The following is a 20,845-nucleotide window of genomic DNA, read 5'->3' as shown; positions in this document are numbered from 1 at the left end:
TCCGGGAAGGCGTGAGCGCCACCTCCCCCAAGGGCGAGGTCCTGGGATCTCCACAGGGATGGGAGCGGGTGTGGGATTCCAGAGGAGCCCCGCGTCAATGGCTGAAATGTCGACCTTAGCTGTGCACAGGCCACGAGCTAGTGTCCAGTAACTGGTCGAGGGCTGGTGGACCTTCCGGGTTCACTGGGGCACAAAGTAAAGGTGCGGATCACCATCCCTTCGCTACACCATCAGTGCTTTTTCTCTTGCCAAGCATCTTCACCTTCTCATTCCCTGAAGAGTTAAACAGTTTAACTGACCAAGCTGGGCATTCAGGGTGGAATGGAGACTAGCGACCTTCTCTCTGTTGGGAGAGTCCTCCCCAGAGGTGCACTTGTCCAGACCGTCGATTCCCCCCTCGCTTCCGGGAGGGGAGAGTGGGGTTTGATGCCAGGAAACTGGATCATCTGAACCGCCGCCCTCCAGCACAGGGGAGCCATCCCCTGCCTGGGACCGCTCGGCCTAGGGCTTCTTTGGCCACTGCCTTTCCCAGGAGCGGAGTGGCTGGCTGAAGGCACATGAGGAAAGGATGGATACGATTCTCCAAAGCTGCCTTTTAAACAAAATTCACAACGCTGTTCATTGGAGCCATCTGGCCACCTGCGAATTCCCTCCGGTGTTTGTTTCACCTAGGGCAGCACGGCACAGGTTCTAGGGAATGAACGGCAGGGAGCCCTGGAGTTTGCAGCAGCCGGCCTGAGCCTCCTGCCAGTGAGCGTGTGGCAATGGGGTGGCTTCAGCAGGGATAAAATCGTAGAAGAATGTTCCCTCAGTGCCCCGAAGCCCATGGCCCGTCATTTCTGCCTGTCCCCACTCTGTAACGCCACGGTTCCCATCGCGGGCACGTTCAGCAATGGGCAGCGCATCTGAGATCCAGCTGGATGCATCTCGGGGTCTCTTAACCCAAGACTTACAGAAAAGGTCCCGCCATGATGCTTGTTCACCTCTCCTGAGATTCACAGTGATGGGGAAGGGGGCTCCTACTTGCCGAGCTCCTGCTCTGTGCAGACACTGTCATAGGCTGCCCAAGAGTTGGGTGTGTGTCATCCCATTCTACAGATTTAGACTGAGGCTCGGAGCCCTTGTCCCTTGTTAGCAAATGACAAAACTGGGGTTCACACCCAGATCTGTCTGGATTTATGGCCCACGTGCTTTCTGCTCCTATCCCAAGCTCCTTAGGCCGTGGGGACAGGTCATCCCTTTAGGACTGTCCTCTGACTGATGGGCAACTCAGGGGTAAGGCGGATTTCAGTCAGCTGTCAAGTTCACTATGCTTGACTTCAAGCCTTCTCGTCTGCCGTTTTTTTCTCCTTCTCCTCCACACTAGCCCCTTCTCCAAAGATACAGATTTTTTGCTGCCTGGGTCCTTCAGTTAGGGGGAAGTGACCTGGTAAGTCATCCGTGAATTTTTCACATTAGTGTGAGTTTGTGACTTCCCCAAGGTCCATTTGTTTTTAAGAAAAAGAGTGAAACAATTGCACTGGATATTTCTTAAGATGCAAAGAATTATAGAGGACAAGAATGTGATCAATTAGTCATGAAAGGGGCGTCCCAAGCAGAAATGGGGGGACAAGAAGCCCTTTCCTGGTCCCCAGAGCCATGCCTCCATCTCAGCTTCTGAGAGGCCACCGGCACCCAGCAGATTGTCCCTGACGCAGCCCCAGCCGCAGCCTCCTGCATAGCCACCCCGGGACATGGTCAGCTGCCCGAGAAGGACAGGGATTGGTGCCCTGCCCTGGCCCCTGGCCTCCTGCCCAGGGCCGCACGGGCTGCGCTCAGATGTGTTTGTGCCTCATTGTAACTCAGCCCTGTATCGGGGCTAGGACCAGGCCTCCTTCTAGAGACTCCCGCCTGCACCTCCCTCGGTCAGTGCCAGGGCTGGACAAGTCTTCTCGCAGACACCCATCTCTTCCCTGGTCCCAGGCCTGGAGCCCGTGTGCTCTGAGCTCATTCCCTGCTATGGTCTGTTTTTTTTTTTTTTGGCTGCGTTGGGTCTTAGTTGTGGCACGCGGGATCTTTGCTGTGGCATGAGGGCTCCTCATTGCGGCATGCGGACTTCTTTCTAGTTGTGGCGTGCAGGCTCAGTAGTTGTGGCTCGTGGGCTCTGTAGTTGCAGCACGAGGGCTCCAGAGCACATGGGCCCTGTAGTTGTGCTGCATGGACTTTCTAGTTGTGGCCCGTGTGCTCAGTAGTTGCAGCATTTGGGTTTAGTTGCCCTGTGGCATGTGGGATCTTAGTTCCCTGACTAGGAATCGAACCCCCGTCCCCTGCATTGGAAGGCGGATTCTTAACCGCTGGACCGCCAGGGAAGTCCCCTTGCTGTAGTCTTGATGGGAATGGCCACATAACTGGAACCCATTCTGATCTCTAGGGACTGGACAGCCCGGAGGGCTGGGGCGCCCCCAACACGTCCCAGGAAATGGTTGCTTCCCCCGGGCCGACCCCTCTGTGTATGTCTCTGAGCCCAGTCCTCAGGGCAGCATCTCCACGTGGTAGCGGCACATGACTTCGTCCAAGGAGAATTCCTCCAGCTGCTGCCCTGGCTGCCTGGTCGTGTTTTGATGACCCGGTTTTCCTGATTCTTCGTCGGAACCCTCTGCTGCCACTCCCACCGCCACCCCATCCCGTCAGTGTGTAAGTCGCCAGAGTTGTCATTAACGGGGCATCCGCTAGAGCCAGGCTTCCAGGGGAAGGTCCCCCTCGTCCCCTTTCAGTGTCCTGCTTACTCACACAGTGAGATCCTTATGCCAAGGACACTCCCACGTGCCCTCACCCCTGGGACCACCAGCCAAGGAGCATTTAGCATGTAAACCTTAGTGCAGAAAAATCCTAGGGTTTAAAAAAAAAAAGCCATCACGGCACCATCGTCAGCTTCTTAAACTTTTGGTCTTTCTGTGTAGGATCAAAACCAAATGTGCATTTTTTTCAGAGGGGGCAGGGAGATCCATAGAAAATTCCCATCTTAGAGTTTCCTCCTCAGAAACTTAAAAAGAGAGCCAATTCTTTGAAATGGCATATGGAGTGTGTGTGTGTGTGTGTGTGTGTGTGTGTGTGTGTGTGTGTGTGTTCCCCCCCCCATCATGCTGAAAGGACATGATTTACTTTGGATTTTTTTTTTACTTAAAAAAAGAGGCCACAATGAAAACAGCGTGTGCACGGGTCCCATTCAGTACGTTTCTGGAAGGCCGGCCGCCTTGTTCTTTACGTTCATCTTCGTTATGTTCCTTGGGTGCTGCTGCTGGCCTCTGGGTGGCGTGCTGTCTCGCAGAAGGTCCAGAGTGGGACCTCTGCCTCCTTGGCCTGCCCGATCGGCTCTGGGCAGAGCATTCCCTGCTGAATGTTTCCATCAGGGCCGTGGGGGCCGGCAGGGGTCCATGCTGGTCTGAGAGGGTCCTGAGTCTTCAGATTAGCCAGCGTCACCCTTCATCCCTCAGTTTACCTGTGGTGCAAAGCTGGTCCCAGAGACGGTTGGCTTAGGTGATGGGGCCAGGGGCTGAGCGGATTCAGCAGGGCCGCTAGGTCAGTGAGTTGTGCAGACAGGACCATAAAGAGGAAGCAGTGCCCAGCACGTGCCCCCTGCCTCCCCCCACCCCCCGTGACCTGCTCAGGACCCCTCCTAAAGCCTCACTGAGTCACCAGCTGGGACAAGCATGGCTCTTCCCCGGGGAGCGGGTGACCTTTCACAAACAGCGGGATCTGGGAGGAAGGCGCTTGGAGCTCATCTAATCCCCGTTGTACGAAAGGATAATGTGAGACCCAGACAGGGGACAGAATGTCCCCGAAGTCCCAGGGCCGCTGGGTGGCAGGGCTCTCCTGGGATTCCTGGCTAACGCATGCCCGGCCTCCCTCAGCCTGACTCTATTCATGCGGCCTTTTGAAAAGTTTCATCAGAGCACGTGACTCCCTACCCAGAACCCCCCGGGGGCCTCCCAAATCTCCCAGAAAATAACCCTGAAGTCTTTCCCAGAGCCTGCCTGCCCGGGCTTATAGGACCTCCTAGCCCCACCCCTCTGTTCCAGCCCAGGTGGCCTTGTGCTGAAATCACCAAGCTCTTCCCCCGACCAGGCTCTGGGCCTTCGCGTGGCCTCGCCCCACCAGGCTCTGGGCCTTTGGGCTGGCCTCCCCCTACCAGGCTCTGGGCCTTTGCGCTGGCCTCCCCCGACCAGGCTCTGGGCTTTTGCGCTGGCCTCGCCCCACCAGGCGCACCCTCTCTCGGAGAGCCCTGACTTCTCCAGCGTCGCCCAAGCCCCCTCGGTTTCCTTCCTACTCTCAGCGCCCTGATGTGAGGGTATTAACGTATTTCTGGTTTGCTCCTGTGCCCTCTTCCAGCAATGTCTACAGCTCTGTGGCGGCAGCTTTGTGACCGCCCTGCCAGGAGCTGGAGCAGTGCTGCTACACAGCAAGCACTTGATACAGGCGGATGAGTGAACGAATGAATGAATGGCTGTTCCTACAGTGACTGTGCCCAGAGGTAGCCCCCGCTGACGTGAATGGTCCGGTGGTTCTCTGAGGTGGGCAGAGGGGTCCAGACAGCAGGTCCCCGGGTTGGACTCTGGCTGATGGGAGGCATGGCGCTCCACCCTGGACCGACACTGGGAGCTGCTGGGTAGGAAGTGAGCACGCACTCAGGCTCTGTTTGCTGAGGGCCAGCTTTGTGCCGGCGCTGTGCTCCAGGAAAGCACACAGGGATGAGGGCAGAGAGACGGTGAAACCAGCGGCCACCAGCGGCCTGATCGTGGCTCACCTAGAGGTACAGACATGCCACTCTGAGCCTTGATGTTCTTTCCTGAAAAATGGGGATAAGGACAGGGTTAGTGGCCAAACTAAACGAGACGCTATAAGCAAAGCCCCACGAGGCAGCTGACGTCACTAAGGATGAGCACCCGAGGCACGTCCCCTCCTGACCCAGCTGGGGGCTGCCACACTCCAGCTGCCGGCCGACCGACACATCCCTGCCCGGATGGGAGGAACCACTGACACGAGTTCCCAGGCTGGTCCTGAGGATCCCAAGCGGGTGAGGGTGGGGTGCGGGTGTGTGGCCAGAGCCCTTGCTGCCTGCTCGTTCCATGGGCGTCAGCCATCCTGGGAGCAGCAGGGCGGAGGGAAGTCCTGCCCTGCGGCCCTGACTTGAGAAAGAGGAAGCCGTTGCCCCCGTAAGCTCACAGGCTGCACCCCAGGACCTGGCGGAAGGGAGGGGGCAGCCCCAGCAGCAGGACCCTGCAGGCGGCTGTCCCTTATGCCTCTGCTGGGAAGCCCCAGGGTCCTCCTCCCCAACCTCTCGTGCACGCACACACACACGCACACACACGCACACATGCACACACACGCACACACACGCACAGCCTGGTCTTGTGCAGCAGCCTGGTGACCTCGGTGCCATGTCCGCTTCATGTTTGCCAGGTCAGCTACCATGAGCGCTTCATTCCTAGGGGTTTTATTGCTCTTTAAACCTGGATGAAGTTGCATTACTTCTGAGAAGAGCACTGCTATAGCTGGTGGGGCAGAGGGGAAGGTCTGGGCTCTTGTGGCCTCAGGGGACCCCCTTCAACCTCTGCAGGTTCGAGATCAGGGGAAGGAGCATCCCAGGGCACTGGAGAATGGTCGGTGGAAAGACTGGGAATTCTGGGGTGAGTGCAGCCTGAGCTTGCAGTGAAGACCCAGGAGTTGCTGTTTGCAAGCCCTGAGAGCAGGGCCCAGTGCCGTGTGAGCGCTTGTTAAATGTGACACGTAAGCAAGGTCGGGACAGAAAGACCCCGGGATCACCCTTGCACTCAGGGAGCCTCGGAGCGTTTGTTGGGGTGGTATAGAGGGAAAAGCCCGTGCCCAGCCGTCCAGGGCCTTGGATTCCCCTCCTGGCTCTGTTGTCTTTCAGCTTATGACTTTGGGCTGAAATCACCCTTGGCCTCCATTTCCTCATCTGTGAAATGGGCACAGTAACACCTACCCTGGCTGCCTCAGGTGGCTTTTGGATATGCAGGGAAACAGAAATAGACAAAAGCAAACCATGTTTATTTTGTTAACAATACTGTAATCTGGTCTGCCTGGCTGCATTAAAAAAAAAAAAAAAAGAAACAAAAAAAACCATAAAGGCTCTTTCCTGCAGGTCTGGGGAGGTGAGTACTGCTTCCCTGCTGACTCCCCTGGGGATTTGGGGAAGTCCAGTTTGTCTCCCAGGCTGTAAGCAGGCGAGCAGGCCCTCCGCCCTCCCCAGGGTCTGCAGGGAGCAGAGAGTGACTTGTCCCCTGCCCCACAGCCAGTAAATGGATTATGGACTGCGGGGCTCCAAACATTAGTAATAATTGTCATCAGCAGCAGTAACACGTACGGAGTGCTTCTTATGTGCACAGCACCTCTCGGCAGGAACGTTTTATCTTCAGGGCAACCCTAAGAGTAGTTGGTGTTACTTGTTTCTGGATGGACACAGGGAGATGCAGAGGTAACGGAGTTTGCCTGAAGCCAGGCAGCTGGCGCGCAGCAGCTTTGACTCCCAGAGGGTGGCCAGTCCTCCTGTCATCGTTTTCAGAGTCACAGCTGCACGCCCAGCCTCACCTCCTCAGAGCACACGGGCCTAAGGGGAGAAGAGGTGGTCATTCCCACAATCACCAGCCCCGGAAGGGAGCGCCCGACTGCACGGATGGGGCAACGCGCCAGTGTCAGGTCTCCTCGGAGCCCAAGATTTGTGGAGTCTGGGTTTGGCAAATTGATTTAATCAGAGTGAGAGGATTTGCTTTCTTTATTCCCAGTCGCTGTGGAGGGTGTCAGGATTGTGGAATTAGGAAGATAAAATTGAATATGTAAAAATTAAGGTTAAACATCAGGAGGAAGTTTTCCTCTTGTTAAAAATTCATAAGTGATGAACCCAAGTGTCCATTGGCAGGTGAATGGATAACCCAAATGTGGTATATCTATACAATGAATATTATTCAGCCTTAAAAAAGGAAATTCTACTACTCAGCCATAAAACAGAATGAAATAATGCCCTTTGCAGCGTTATGGATGGACCTAGAGATTATCATACAAAGTGAAGTAAGTCAGACAGAGAAAGACAAATACCACATGGTATCCACATATGTGGAATCTAAAATACGATATAAATGAACTTATCTGTGAAACAGACTCACAGACATAGAGAACAGACTGGTGGTTGCCAAGGGGGTGGGGTGTGGGGCAGGGATGTATTGGGGGTTTGGGGTTAGTAGATAAAAATTGTTACCTATAGGTGGATAACCAACAAGGTCCTACTGTAGAGCACAGGGAACTATATTCAATATCCTGTGATAAACTGTAATGGAAAAGAATAGAAAAAAGAATATATATATATATGTATAACTGAATCACTTTGCCGTACAGCAGAAACTAACACAATTGTAAATCAACTGTAGTTCAATAAAAATATATTAAAGGAAAAAAGGAAATTCAACACATGCCACAGTGGATGAACCCTGGGGACGTTAAGTGAAATCAGCCAGCCACAAGACAACAGATACTGTGTGATTCCACTCATACTAGGTCCCCAGAGGAGTCAGATCCATAGAGACAGAAAGGAGAGTGGTGGTCGCCAGGGGCCAGGGGAGGGGGAGAGGGAGTTGGTGTTTAATGGGGACAGTTTCAGTTGGGGACGATGGAAAGAGTTCTGGGGATGCATGGTGGTAGCACACTCAATTGTACACTTAACCATGGTTTAAAATGGTAAATTTTATGTTATATGTATTTTACCACAATCAAAAAGGAATTTGTAGCGCTTACAATACCAGGATCTGCTTGCACAGACACAGTCGGCAACGTCATCTGTGTGCGTTTACCACCATAGGCCTGGCAGTCAGCTGACCTGTACGTGTGGAAAACGAACCCACCGGATTTCTTTAACCTCTTGAGTAATTCAGACTCAACAGCCAGCCTCACTGGCCTGTGGTCCTCAGCCTGAGCAAGAGCTGACTGAGAAATCTTAGCCCTTTTCCCCGTGTAACTACTTTTTAAAGAGCCTTGTTTTCCTAAGGCCTATAATTTTGCTTGCCTCCAGGGTACCCAGGAATTTTTTTTTTTTTTTTTAATTAGCAAAGAGCTAATTACAAGTATCATGATCTGCACAGGCCAAGTGCAGACAGGAGGCTGACGCACTCTGGCAACCAGGTCTCACGTGTCGGCATTGGCATCCCGGGGGCCAGCGCACTTGGGGTCCGTAATGCATATTGAGAGCTGGAGCATTCACAGACCCACAGAAGTGTCCACTGTGGGCTGCCCACAGGACGGGGCTCTGTGGCACTTGGCCTGACTGAGGCTGGCCGCAGCCGGGAGCTGGCCCTGCCTCCACAGACAGTTCTAGGTCAGTGTCTCCAGCGTGGGGGGCCGCAGCGTCCGGAGGCCGTGCCCCGGGGCTGCGGGCGCCACACCCGGCCAAGGCCAGGACGGGCAGAAGCCTGTCGGCTCTGTCAGCCCTGATTTGTGGCCAAGTCTGTCATCTCCCCGAGTTCAAAGAGCGCTTAGCTGCTTGTCTTTGTCAAGAGCGCAGTTGGGGGTCTTTTATGTGAAGGATGTAGGGTTCCCGGGCTGACTTTGATTATTTATTCATCCCCCTTTGTGGGTGTGTGATAGCCAGGCACCCCGGAGCCCCCCTGTCCTGAGCGCTGTTGCTCTGAAATTCATTGAGCTTTAAAGCCCTTTGAAAAGTGCTTTTCGAGGGAGGGGAAAAGTTTTTGAAGTCCTGTTTCTCTCTCCCCTCCGCAGTGCCGACTCATCTCCTGCCACCGTTCCACGCCCCCTTCCCGATTGACATGCGACACCAGGAGGGAAGGTACCATTACGAGCCTCACTCTGTGCACGGTGTGCACGGGTAAGTTCCGCCCGCCGCCCCAGGCTCCGTCCCTCTGGTCCGAGCTCCTGATCAGCGTCGTCCACCTCTGTCACCCTGGCATGCGCTGACCCGGTGTGAAGGGGGACTGTGGGGTGTGAACCCCAGCTCCCCTCTGGTTACCTGAGAAGGAAGCACACCCATCTGCCACATCACGGCTTCCAAGGATGCAGGGGGTCCTGGTGTGTCCACAAGCGCCCTGAGGCTCTTCCCCCATCCGGGCAGTGAGGACGCCCTGCAGACCAAAGTCCCCATATAAGTACCGTGACTTTGGATCGACGTTGTCCCAACATAATCATTCATAGTGCCCCGCCCCCCTTTCATGCTCTCAAGTATCCCAGTTTGGACAGTGAATTACAGGATAACCCTACTGATAAGGACAAGCTCAAGGTTATTCTTTGGGGCCTTTCCTACTCCCTGCTCTAAGACCCCCCCCAGTGAAGGCATGTGTCCCCTGTGTGTCTCTCTCTAGACCTGCTCCTGCCCCTCTCCACTCCCACCCAGGGTCTCGGAGCCCGTAGCTGACGTCACTTTTCTTGGTCTTTATGACTCCAAGACTTGACCCCTTGCTGCCTCATCCATTTTGCTTCCAGGAGAGAGGCTGAATCCTTCACCCCACCCCCTGTATCTCCACTGCGCCCCACACCCGCCTCTTGACCCAGACACCCGACCTGTCCATACCAAGCTGCTGTTATGGTTCTAGCCCACCTGTACCTGGGTCTCAGCCCCTACTGCCCCACCTGCCTGGAACGGCCCCTCCTCCTGACCACCTCCTCCAGAGTCCCGAAGCCTCAGCTCAGGGGCCACCTCCTCTTGGGAGCCCACCCTGAGTGGGGGTCCTTCCCTGGATTCCTACCACACTGTAGCATTGGAATGAGGTGTCTTCACACTCTGTCCAGCGGGCTCTGAGCTTTGCTCTGAGAGCCGTCGACACCCTCCATGCATTCCACCCATTGAAGACAGACCCCCACTCCCTCTCCCAGCTCCCGCTGGAGTAAAGTCAGTCAAAACTCACTGAGACCCCACTATACTCAAAGCCCTGTGCCTGAGAGGGGGGCAGGTGACTCCTATTTGGGGGCACCCGCTGCTCATCCCAGACAAGGCAAATCTGGGACTTCTGTGTGCTTTTTCAAGAGGTCTTGTATGTTGCAATAATCTCAGACATGAAAAATTTGCAAAAATAGTGCAAAGACTTCCCGTATACCCTCACCCAGTTCCTCAAACGTTGAGACTTGAAGAGGAAAGGCCAGTTACTGTATAAGATGTCCTCGGTTTGGGTTTGCCTGGTGTTGCCTCCTGATAAATTCAGATGATGCCCTGGGGGGATACTCCCATAGAAGTGGTGCTGTGCCCTCCTAGTGCATCCTGTCGGGGCCTATGACGACCATACTTCTCATCCCTGGAGATGGCTAACTTTGATCGTTTGCTTACGGTGACGTCCGCTGGGTTTCTCCACTTTAAAGTTCATCCCTTTGTAATTACAAGTCCCTTGTGGGACAATACTTGGGTAATATGTAAATTCCTATTTCTCATCATATTTTCACCTACTCACTTGAACATCTGTTGTTGATTCTTGCCAAAAACGGTAACGTCTAGTATTTGCCAAATGATGATTTTCTATTTCCGTGATTCCTTCCACATTTATTAATTGGAATTCTACTGTAAGGAGGAGCTGTCCCTTCTCCCCCATTTCTCTATTTATTTGATCATTTATCTGTGTCCATTCAATGGGTGGATATTTGTCTTCTTCTGTGAGTTACACTCTATTGCTGTCACTATTTATTGTGTTGTTCAAACTGTCCCAGATTTGTGCATTGGGAGTCCCCTCAAGTTGTCCCCTGTGGCATGTTGGGATCTTTGCGTTTTATTTTGGTGCATGTAGCTGGTTCTCACTTGACTAGGACCTGCGGCTGATAGGCCTGTGTCCCCCTGGTGGGTGGTAGGGCCGTTTCCGCCCTCTGCCCACCTCCCACACTTCTCCAGCTGCAGGTGGCTGAGACCACAGCTCAGGCAGCTTCTGGAAGGTGCATACTCTTAAGAGCTGGTAGATCACCCCAAAATTGCTCAGTTGGTAGCATCTGAGAATCCTATGAGTATCAAGGGAGCTGAGTTCCTTTCCAGGAAGGGGTTGGAGTGGCTGATTTTCTGCTTGAGAACTGTTTGGCTGGTTCCATGGCACAGATCCTGAGCACGGCAGGCCTGCAGCGAAGTGCTCCTCACAAGGGGCCCTGTGCTGGTCAGAGACATGCACACTGCTGAGAGCTCCCTGGAGGAGCGTGCAGGCAGGTGTGCATCACTGCAGGGGAGCATCCTGGCTCCCACGTCCCCACATACCTAGGGGCAACGACAGAGATGTAAGAAGACGTCACCATTGACGACTGCCGTTTCTCGACATAACTCTGACCTTGTGGACAGGCTCTGCTGTAAACACTTCCTGTGTTCATCTTGCTTAATCCTCTCAACCCTAAAAGATATGCATGTCATGTCAGCCCCATGTTACAGATGAAGGAACTGAGGCAACACAGAGAGGTTAAATAATTCATCCTTAGGGCCCCCACTGAGGGAGTGAGAGAGTTTGGAATCTAATTACTGCCTCCTGAGCCCGGGCCCTCGGCCACATGCTGGCCTCGCTCTTGGGAGCACATGTATGACCACAGGTCCCCTGCATGGGTCCAGACGATTCCTTCACGAAAGCTCATCTAGCCCTTTGTTAGGGCACTGCCCCCAAACCTCTGGACCAGCCGCCTCCCCTGGGAGCCTGCTAGCAATGCAGAGTCTCAGGCTGCAGCCCAGACTTGCTGAGTCAGAGACTCTAGGATAGGCCCACCGTTTGTTTGGGGGTTTTTTTGTTTTGTTTTGTTTTTAATATATTTATTTATTTATTTTTGGCTGCATTGGGTCTTCGTTGTTGCACGCGGGCTTTCTCTAGTTGTGGCGAGCAGGGGCTACTCTTCGTTGCGGTGCAGGGGCTACTCTTCGATGCGGTGCACGGGCTGCTCATTGTGGTGGCTTCTCTCGTTGCAGAGCACGGGCTCTAGGCGTGCAGGCTTCAGTAGTTGTGGCCCGTGGGCTCTAGAGCCCAGGCTCAGTAGTTGTGGCGCACGGGCTTAGTTGCTCCACGGCATGTGGGATCTTCCGGACCAGGGATTGAACCCGTGTACCCTGCATCGGCAGGCGGATTCTCAACCACTGCGCCACCAGGGAAGTCCTCACACATTACACACATTACACACATCACACACACATTACAGGCTCGAGATGCTCCGGCTGCAAGCAGGACCTTGGCACTGAATCAGGGGCCCTCAGTACTGTCACTCCCTGAGCTAGTAGACAGCTGTGGCTGGGAGGTGGCCCCCCCCCCGAAGTTTTCTCCAGGCTTTGCCATTCCCCAGGTCAGGACTGGACACAGGCCATGTCCCATCCCAGGGCCTGCTTCCCTCCTGGCCAGTGAAGGACAGAGAATGGGTGGGGCACCCAGAGAAGCAGGAAGTGGAGGTGGCAGGCAGCAGGGGTGGGCTGGCTCAGCCAGCAGGCCTGTGGAAATGGTCTTGTCACTCACTGGCCTGGATGGCTCTTTACTTGTAGGGCTGTCTCCTGCTGCTGTAACTGCCTGTCTCCAACTTGGTGGCTTAAAACGATGCAGATGTACCCTCAGAGAGCTGTGGGGGACAGAAGTCAGAAGTCAGTCTTCTGGACCTAAAATCAAGGTGTTGGTAGGGCTGGTTTCCTCCTGGAAGCTTCTGGCTCCTGGAGAGAATCCATTTCCTTGCCTTTTGCAGCTTCTGGAGGCTGCCTGTGATCCCTGCCCCTCACCACACCGCCTTTTTGCCTCCTGCTTCTTTCTCACATCTACTTCTTCCTCATCTGCAGGAGTTTCCTCCCTCTGGCTCTCTTATAAGGATGGCAGTGATTGCTTCTAGGGCCCTGAAATCCAGGACCACCTTCTTGTCTCACAATCATTAACTCAATTCCATCTACAAAGTCCGTTTTCCCATAGAAGGTGGCATTCAGAGGTTCCCGGATTAGAACACTGACATCTCTGCATGTCATTATTCGGCTCATTTGTGATCACCAAGCCCCAGTGCCAAGTCTGGCATCACCCAGCAGAAGACAATAAAAGGTGTCAATCATTTGTGCAGGGCCTGCAGGGGCCAGGCTCTGCACTGCAACCTGGTTGTGTGCTATTAGGTGCCCCTCCTGACGGCCCCGTGAAATGGGGCTGTAGTATGCATCTTACCGATGCAGAGGCTGAGGCCCAGAGGGGTGCACTGACCCTCCCAGGTCACCCTTGCACGGTAGGCCTGCCTGCTTCCGCTCCAGTGTTGAGGGGCCCAGCACCCCAGCCCCCCAGCCCCCAAAGCCCGCCTCTGGCTGGGATGCGCTCCCAGCAACTCTACGTTGGCTCCTGCCCAGGCCACAGGAGGGACACAGCACGTGTTCAGGGCTAACCTCGGGCCCTGGAAAGCCCACCCCTTCATCCCCCCAGGTGGGTGCCCCAGGTGGGAAACAGGATAAAGCCTGGGAGGAAAACGGGCCCCCTGGCTGTGGCTTCGGTGGTCAGTGTGGTCGGAGCCTGGCGCAGCGCCCGAGTCCTCAAGCCCCTGCTGTAGCCACTCCTCCTCGCTGGCGCCAAACGCGTCTAATCACGCAGACGTTGCGCAGCAAATGACGTGCGGTGTCGTCTCCCGTCCTGTCGCCAGAGCCTCTGCGGCTGCTTGGCGCCCGGGACCACTGCCCATTGGCTCGCCTGGCCGCGGTGGGCGTGGCTCCGGGCGGAGCGCTCCGCCCCCGGCCCTGCCCGGGCACCTGGGCTTGAACCCCAGCGCTGGACGCAGCAGCCTTGGGATGTGACTACCTGACCAGCCTGAATGGATGAACCTCTTTTCTCATCTGTAAAAGCTTATGATAATAGTACCTACCCCATCTACTGAGTTATTTGGAAAATTAAATGGGGTAATAGGAAGAGCACATTTAGAGCAGTTTGGAAACATGCAGTAGATGTTAAGGAAGATTGTGATTACTGTCGTTATTAGAGAAAGAGGTTCGTTGTGGCAGAAGCAGGCCGTGGCGTGACCTTGGAAGAGGATGCTGTCTGGGGGCCGTGCTGCGGGAAGGTGGAGAATGGGGATGGCGGGAGGAGGGGTCTCTTTCCCCCCCAGTTGAGGAATTTGGACTTTACCCTTTTGGCAACCAGGAGCAGAGGGGCAGTGGACCGGTTCATTTTCAGAGTAACCATAGGAGCTGTTGAAGGAGGGGCGTGGGAAGGACACCGGCTGCAGCTGTCGCTGTGGTTGGGACAGAGGAGGAGCCGGGCCAGGGCTGCCCGCACACCGGCTGACAGGCAGCTACACGGGGGCGGAGCAGGCGGTGGGTCCAGGGTGTGGAAACCCACCCCGTACCTCCCATCTGGACGGCTCCCTATTAGACACCCACCCCCCAGCCCTCTCCAGAGCTACCTTCCTGGAGGTGCAAACCCACCACCGGCCTTGCATGGCTTATTAATGCTCAGATGGTTCCAGAAGGGTAAATGACACTGGACTCGTGGAGCGGCACCTGTCACCTGCATAAATCACAGGTGATGGGGAGACAGATGGTTGGGGGATGTTCTTGCTGGTCAGGTGTGGTTTTCCTGTGACCCTGACCCCCCCGTGGGGACGTGCTCCTGAGTCTCCGAGAGTCCGTTCTCAAGGGCAGGGGAGAATGTCCTGCAGTCTCTCCATCACCTGGTAACCGCTAGCAGGGAACAGCTCTTTGGATCCCCTCCTACCCCTGCCCCTTGGAAACAGGCTCAGCGGGTAACGTGGGGACCGAGGCTGAGGCGGGGCACGGTACGGCCCTCAGCTGGAGCCCCCCCTACCTCCTCGGTGTGTGCGGGAGTCAGGGCTGCCTTGGGCCAGGACCAACTCACGTGTTTGCAGGGAGGGTAGAAGCTTGTGTTCCTGGTGCAGGAGACTGGGTAGATCTCAACCCCTCACCCTGCTTGTGAGGTCCTTCCCATCCGAGCCCTGCCCTGGGGCTTCAGAGAGGACCAGTTCCAACTGCTCGCAGCCCAGAAGGGTTAGAGACACCAGCTCGTGGAGCAGTTCTCAAACCTGGCTGAAAATCTGAACTAGGGTTTGTCTGAAAGATGCACATTCCCAGGCCCCGACCCCAGAAGTTCTGGCTCTTTCAGACTAAGGCGAGGCCTGGGAATATGCCTGTTTATAGACACCCACAGGCCAGAGTTAGGGGCCACCCTGCTTATTTTATACCCAAGAAAGCGGGCCCAGAGCTGTGTTTTGGTTGTCCAGGGTCAGAGCTCGCAGGCTTTTAGGCCCATTCTCTCCATGATAACAACTCTGCAGTATGGGTGTTAAACATCCCCTGGCTCCGCCTCATCACCCACTCACAGATGCCCACGAGTTGACCTAAATCTCTTCATACTCTCAGTCTGCGGAAGGAGGTGTGCACGCTGGAGGGGGGTGGTGGGGGGGGGAAGGGGATGGCCACAGCATCTGAACCGTAGGGAGGACAGTCCCCCGCCGCTCTCCACTTGCCGGTCTCCATACCTGACCTCTGACATACATGACCCCCAGCACCTGCCTGGATTCTAGACCTGAACATCACCCGATCCTGAGCTGTAATTGGCGAGCAGTGCTCCAGCCGTCACAGCCAAGGCCACCCTGCATGGAGAAGGAAGGGGGCAGGGCTCTTGCTAGGGACAGATGGCTCCGGGACTTAGCCATCAGTTCTTGAAAAGTCCACACGTACTTTAAAGTCCCAGGTAAAAAACTAAAAATAATAAAGTCCCAGGTACTTTAAGGAGTGCCAGCTGGTGGGTGTGAAGGCCTCCGCTTCCCACCATCTTCTGGCCACTCCGTCACGCGTGTACATTGTCCCCCACCCCACCCCCATCAGAGCTGTTCAGGATGGCCGGACCCTACCTCGTCCTGGCGACTGCATATCAGTGGGGATGGTCCTCCCCACTTCCCTCAAGAAGGTAGTTTCTTGGCTATTGCTGGCTGAGCTCATGAACGGTCAGGTCTGAGGGGATTTGAAGATGGCTTTTGCCAAGGTCAGTGTTCCATCAGAACGGCACAGGCTCGTCGTGAGAGTAATAAACACGCAGTCGGCTCGGCTTGTGACTCACCTGCATTGTCCTGGGCCCCTGACAACTCTGTCCTCAGCCAGCCACCGAGGGGAGCAGAAAGATACATGAAGATTTTCTTCTTGATTCTTGGCCCAACACGCCAGGTTCACGGTTCAGAGAGGACTGGCTTTGTTTGTGTTTCCAGAAGACCGTTCTCTGCCCTCTGCAAATGTGCGTGCTTTTGTCAAGCGACAGATGTAAGAAAGGAGGAAACTTCCAAAGGGCATGTTTGTCCGCCTGGATCCCGGGCCAAGATGCTGGGGGGGCTCCCGGTCGCCCACCAGGGGCCTTGTCCTCCCCTGCCTCGGCCCACACTGCCTCTCCGTCTCCAGGGAGCGCTCCTTAAAAGCCACGTGGCTGACCGCATCTTCAGAGGAACTGCTCGGCAGGTGGATACGGAGCCCAGAAAAGCCCAGGACTATGCAGTTTGTAGGGCAGCTCGCCCTCCTCGCTCGGCTGTCTGAGGGCCGAGTGACAGATAGATGTGGAGCCTTGGCTCCCGGTGATGGGCGTGGCCCTCAGAGAGACCTCCAGGCACGTCCCTTCCTGTCTCTGGGCGGCAGGATGCTGGGCTCAGACTAACTGAGATGCAGCCACAGCAGCCTGTGTCCAGCCCTCTGGATTATGTCACCTGACCCTCATCAACACCACATAGAAAGGCAGCGTGTCACTCCCGCTGGATATGTGGGGAAACTGAGGCACGGTGAGGGTGACCGCTGTCTCCAGGGACATTCTGCTAGTAAGTAGCACAGCGGGGACTTGAACCCGGGTAGCTTGACCCTAGAGGGCTCTTCTCCGCCCCGACTCCTCTGCAGAAGCCTCTCTCCTCTGAGAGCTTCAGATCCCCAGCTCCAGGATCGTGCTCAGCGGCGTGGGTCGGACAGCTCATTTATAATGGAATCCACCCGTAAAAGTTTAATGAGGAGCGTGTCTGATAAGGCGGCCCACTCTTTGATCTTTGCTGAACGGCGGCCCTCGCAGAAGGGTTGCTGCCTGACTCTGGACTTTGCAGAGCGCCTGTGTGGTCAGCCGAGGGCAGGAGGGGCCCGGGAGTGAAGCAAATCTTGATGTGCAGAAATGAGGTGGGCCTACAGCAGGGGAGGGTGCACAGAGCAGGCGTGGGGAGGCACTGCCCGGTGGAAAGGTCCTGCAGGGTTGAGAGGTGATCTTTCTGGTTCCCCTCCGGACCCGCTGGGCCCCGGTCATCTTGGACAGTTCCCATCCCACACCCCCAGTATGTAGGAGAACAGGGTGGGGCCAAGGTTCAAGTCCTATGCCATCTATATACCCTTGACATCCTTGGGCTAGCTGTTAACCTCCAGAGCCTCAGTTTCCCCATCTCTAAAATGGAGACAAAACAGTAGCCCACATGGGGTGCTTGTGAGAATTAGGTGAGTGAGTGAGTATAAAGCACAGAAGACAGGTCCTGGTGCCCAGTGATTGCTGGACAATGGCTTGTTCTTTCCACTCTCCTTTTGACACCAGAAAGAAAACCACATTTCATTCCAGGTACTCTGCTGGGTGCTGGGCAGATATTAGATCCAGTCCTCTCAATGCCCTGTAAGGTGGGTGATATTCTTCCCCATTCATAGAGCAGAAAATTGGAGCTTTCCAGAATTTAAGGGCTTGCCAAGATCACTCAGCCAGAAAGTGAGATCTGACCCTCAAGCCTGAGCTCTTCTCTATGCTGTGATTATCCTTGGAGAGGAAGAGGCATCTCATTGTAGGTCTTAGGGCTACACTGTGTTATCTTTGCTGTAATCAATCCAAAGGAATTAATCACTAACAGTAAAATTTCAGGTGTTGGTGGACAGACTGGCCGTTGGGTGGGGGGGGGGTCTTTTCCCACTCTCCGAGTCCATGTCATTCACTCTGGGTGCAAGCTGCTGCCGGTGCCCAGAATGCATCCGTTTATTGAGCCTAATTCATTCTTGCTGGATTTATCTGTGTCCCAAGTGCTGTCACTTGGGGTCACTCCTGCCAGCCTTGGTCCGCACTGGTTGAGAGAATTCGTGAGCAGTGCCCTGCCCCTGAGTCCTGTTGCAGCCATTCTCCAAGCCTCCATCAATGCAGCCAGCATTGCTACACCAATTATGTGCCCTAGGGCCCACGGGGAAGAAATATGTCTGGCACCATGTGATCTCCTTCCTTCATTTTCCCCTTCCAGGAGATGTATTTCTGAAATGTGAACTTGACCTGTCCCACACAAGCAAAGTAGTGTTTACTTGTTGCTTCACTCAGTGGGGAAGTTCTTAGCACTTGTTCATTTCACGACACTCACCCAGTGCCTGTGATGTGCCAGCCTTGCACCGGGGATATGGTCCAAGGAGGTGTAGTCTGGGTCCTCACAGACAGCTCGTGGCCTGGGAGGGGGAGTGGGGGAAATCGAGCGGTTACAGAGTGGTGTGCAGGTGGGAGAGGAGGGGTCGGAGGAACCCAGAGCACCAGGAAACCAGGAGCGGAAAGCATGTGTCAGCAGGAAGGCACAGAGGCCTGCCTCTGCCCATCCCACTGTTAGCCCCAGAGTTGCCCTTGTTCCAGTGAGGGGCCTCGACTCCCGGACACTTTTCAAAGTACACACTAATGGACACCAAAGCTGGGTAGAAATTGATAGCCCACCCCCCTCTAAGAAGACGAGATGTCTTATCTAAACTCTTTGGGATTATCCATCTCATTTTGACAGGCATCCGGGAAAGGAAATTCCTCACACCACGTTGGCTGGCCAGGCCAGAGTGGAAGAATTCTCACCGTGGAGGAGTTTCCCTGCGTGTAGCCCACCCTCCGGCCAGGCCTGTTCTCCTTGCTTAAGCTCAGACCCCTAGGGAAGCCTAACAAAGCCCCTCCCCCAACCTCAAGACCAAGTGTCTCACTCCCATCCGTGGTTCCCCCTCCAGCGCCCTGCATTTTGCCCTGTGATGGGACCGTCCCCATAAAGCCGTGACTTTCTGGAAGATTCTTCTCAGCTGTGCTCAGCCAAGGGTGGCTCCTCTTACAGATGCAGGACCCACATACCCGGAGGCTAGCTCGCACCTCAGGTACCTGGACGGGGGATGGCTAATCGGCACGGCTCCCCAGACAGGTGGTTGGAGCCCACCACCTCCCCTCCACCCCCCAGCTCTGCACAAGTCATCCCTTTGCTAGGAGAAAAGGCTCCTTGATAACTTACTCTTGTTTTTTCTCCTTTTTTGGGTTTGTATGTTTGAAAACACTGACCACATTCCCATCCTTGTGCTCCGAGAAGAAAGTGTGATAAAGGGTGGGTGACTGAATTAACCCCCATTGCCTGTGTGGCTAGAGCTTAACCAAGTCCATCTGTATGGCCTCCTTTGTAGGTGCAATTTTATAACCTAATTTCCCTACCAAAACATCAGTGTTTACTTAGTAAGAAATCTGCTCTTCATCAGCTGGACACAGTGATTTCTTTATTATGGGTCTGCCCTGCTCGGGGAGTGACAACTGAGAGCTGGTGCTCAGCTAGGTCTGGCGGAACGTGCATGTCTGGGATGGGAACGGGGTGAGTGGAGGGTCGGAAGGATTGCATGTGTATACAGATGTGTGTCGGTCGCAAAGCAGGGTTGGGTTAGGGTTAGGGTTAGGGTTAGGGGTTGGGGTTAGGGTTAGGGGCTGGGGCTGGGGCTGGCTGGGAGGGAACCTGGCAGCAGAGAGTTGGAGCAGCCAAGATGAGCCCACTGGGTGACCCTGGAGACAACCACTGGACCCTCAAACCCTTCTAGCAGCCCACACAGGTTCTCTACAACAGCCCTGCGGTCTCTCCACTCCCCACCCCAGAACCCCCGTCCGCTCGGCCAGCTTCTAACCAGAGGCCAGCTTCTACCCAGCCATCCTTTTTAAAAATCTGATCTTATTACACCGAAGACGTACAAAAGGATAGTAAATGCATGGTTACGATGTAAAGAGTATTAATGACCATTGTCCCCTGCTCTGCCTGGGAACGGGGGATGTGCCAGCACCTTTGAGGCCCCATGTGGCCCTCCAGGGTCCTGCCCCGGGGCTCCCCCTCCACCACCTTCTGGGACTTGGAGTTATCACCTCCTGCGTCTGTAACAGTTGTACCTGATGTCTAGCTCTTGTAATAATACATTGTTTGGGTTTGCTCTGTGTGCTTTATATAAATAGAGCAATTCTATATAAATAGAATCATTGCAGATGGATTCTTGGGGAACCTGGTTTTCACAGGTCATGGAATGTTCCAGGGAATCATCCCATTGGTGCGTGGGGCTCTTAATTCATTAATCCTCACTGCTCTGAAGCAGTCTGGACTGACAGGCACCTGGGATGCGTCTGTGCTTTTGCTATTTTGAACATCATTGCGGTGAAAGCTCTAGCACCATCCTCCGGGACTCACGTACCACCCATTCCTTAGATTAAATGTGTGTTTGAGAATGAAATTGCTGAGTCATGGGGGAGTCACGTTTTAACCCTCCTCGATGTTGCCAGATTTTTTGCCGAGCCACTCCCACCAGCAGTGTTTGAGGGCTCAGCCTGCTCGGCACCCTTGTTATCAGGGTGATGTCATCCACATTTTAATTTTTGCTTAAATGGCATCTCCTGTGATTCGATTTTTTTATTTCCCATATCACTAATGATGCTGACTACATCCTTTCATATGTTTCTTGGCCAATAATGTTTCCTGCTTGTGAAATGCCTGTTCAGCTATTTTGCCCATTTTTCTATGGAGTTGTCTTTTTCCTATTGATTTGACTAAGCTTTTTATATATTAAGGCTACTCATTTTGTGGTTGGTTATCTCTGGTGCAAATATCCTCTCCCAGTCTGTGCACAGTCTCTTTGCTCCCATGATGAAGTGTC

General features: G+C 54.5%; 1 protein-coding gene across 3 annotated transcripts in view; it reads left to right on the top strand.

Annotated features, from left to right (window-relative positions):
* GLI2 (GLI family zinc finger 2) overlaps window positions 1-20,845 on the top strand; it is a 178,470-nt gene that overhangs the window by 110,054 nt on the left and 47,571 nt on the right. For all 3 annotated transcript variants that reach the window (XM_065880225.1, XM_065880226.1, XM_065880227.1), the window contains exon 2: window positions 8,764-8,869. In XM_065880225.1, the coding sequence (XP_065736297.1) occupies window positions 8,764-8,869 (106 nt within the window). The remainder of the gene's footprint in view (window positions 1-8,763; window positions 8,870-20,845) is intronic.

The sequence above is a fragment of the Phocoena phocoena genome, chromosome 7 (genome assembly GCF_963924675.1).
Source record: "Phocoena phocoena chromosome 7, mPhoPho1.1, whole genome shotgun sequence".
NCBI classification, from domain to species: domain Eukaryota; kingdom Metazoa; phylum Chordata; class Mammalia; order Artiodactyla; family Phocoenidae; genus Phocoena; species Phocoena phocoena.
Note: the sequence above shows the minus strand (reverse complement) of the source record. Positions and strands in the feature narration are given on the sequence as shown.